Source organism: Protobothrops mucrosquamatus, unplaced genomic scaffold (assembly GCF_001527695.2).
Source record: "Protobothrops mucrosquamatus isolate PMUCROS unplaced genomic scaffold, P.Mucros_1.0 scaffold2412, whole genome shotgun sequence".
In the NCBI taxonomy this organism is placed as follows: domain Eukaryota; kingdom Metazoa; phylum Chordata; class Lepidosauria; order Squamata; family Viperidae; genus Protobothrops; species Protobothrops mucrosquamatus.
The window spans coordinates 5,733-7,229 of NW_015388484.1; the positions used below are offsets into that span (position 1 = coordinate 5,733).

At 47.0% G+C, this 1,497-nt stretch overlaps 1 protein-coding gene across 1 annotated transcript in view; it reads right to left on the minus strand.

Annotated features, from left to right (window-relative positions):
• NCOR2 (nuclear receptor corepressor 2) overlaps positions 1-1,497 on the minus strand; it is a gene marked incomplete at its 3' end in the record, with an annotated part of 161,543 nt that overhangs the window by 4,474 nt on the left and 155,572 nt on the right. Inside the window, exons 40-41 of the mRNA XM_029285880.1 lie at positions 349-489; positions 114-259 (exon numbers count right to left, since the gene is read on the minus strand). Coding sequence (XP_029141713.1) covers positions 114-259; positions 349-489 — 287 coding nt within the window. The remainder of the gene's footprint in view (positions 1-113; positions 260-348; positions 490-1,497) is intronic.

Genomic DNA, 1,497 nt, shown 5'->3' on the forward strand with positions numbered 1-1,497 from the left:
GAGAGAGAGAGAGAGAGAGAGAGAGAGAGAGAGAGGAGAGAGAGAGAGAGAGAGAGCAAAAGAGAGAGAGAGAGAAGGGAGACACAGACAGAAGAGCCGAGTGAAATTCTCACTGTATTCTGCCTCGTTCCGGTTGCTGGTGCTCAGTTTTTTGATGATCTCCTGCTTCTTGGATTTCACCATGGCGGAATTGCTCTCTGTCAGTTTGCTGAAGAACGCTGGCGGTTGGACGCTGTTTCCAGGGGATCGGGTGCAGCCTCTGCCGGATTGAAAAGATTCCCCGAGTCTTTCTCGGCTGACACCCCGAGCCACGTCACCCCTCACTTCGCTGTCCGCCCGGCTCCTTACCTCAGCTCCAGTTGCTCGCTCTCGCGATACAGAACAGGGTAGGCGCTGTTTCGGACACGCTCGGCTTCTGCGTTTCCCTCGGGCGGAGAGATCGGCTCGATGCAGTTGTCCGAAGATGGGATTTTAATTTGCTCAGGCGATCTGCGGAGGTTACGAGTGAGAAGGTGAGACTCGGGCAACGAGAAGCTCGCGAAACCAAAGGCAGGTGGGTTGAGAAGCTCATTGGAGGTTGAGAGTTGTATTTCTTCCATTGGGTGAGACGGGAAACAGAGGAGCCTTCTGATGGATGAAGATCTGGAGGTTTGAAGGACCCAAAACGAGAATTGCAACGAACAGGGTTTGTTTTTTTCCTTGAAGACATTTCGCTCCTCATCCAAGAACTGAAGAAGCTCCTTGGATGAGAAGCAAAACGTCTTCAAGGAAAAACAAGGAAGTCCAGTTGCCTTTTGAAAAAGCACCTTGGGGACAACCCTGACCTGGAGGACTGAGAAACTCCATAGACATGTAGGCCAGGTATGGACAGGGTGTCTCCTTCAGAGTTTGTACCACTAGTGTTTGTTTTCACAAACATGCGTAAGGGGTTTTGACACTCTCTGTTCTTTGAATGTGACCTCCGGGATGCTAAGTCTCCCACAAAAAAGATGTTGAGACCTTGGAAAAAGTTCAGAGAAGAGCAACTAAGATGATCAAAGGCCTGGAGACCAAAACATATGAAGAACGGCTGCGGGACTTGGTTTGGCTAGTCTAAAGAAAAGAAGAAACAGGGGTGACATGATAGCAGTGTTCCAGTATCTGGGGGGCTGCCACAAAGAAGAGGGGGTCATGTTATTCTCCAAAGCACCAGATGGAAGGACGAGAAACAATGGTTGGAAACTGACCAATGAGAGAAGCAACCTGGAATTAAGGAGAAACTTCCTGACAGTGAGGATAATTATTTATTTATTTATTTTATTTATTTTATTTATTTATTTTATAGGATTTATATGCCGCCCTTCTCCCTTCATGGGACTCAGGGCGGCTCACAGCATATTAAAACATCATACAAAAAAATTTCCCCTACTAAAAACCAATTAAAACCCAAATATTGGTAGCTGTGGCTCTTTAAAATCGTTAAAAATTGTCCCTATTTAAAACTCACCCTAGGTCAGG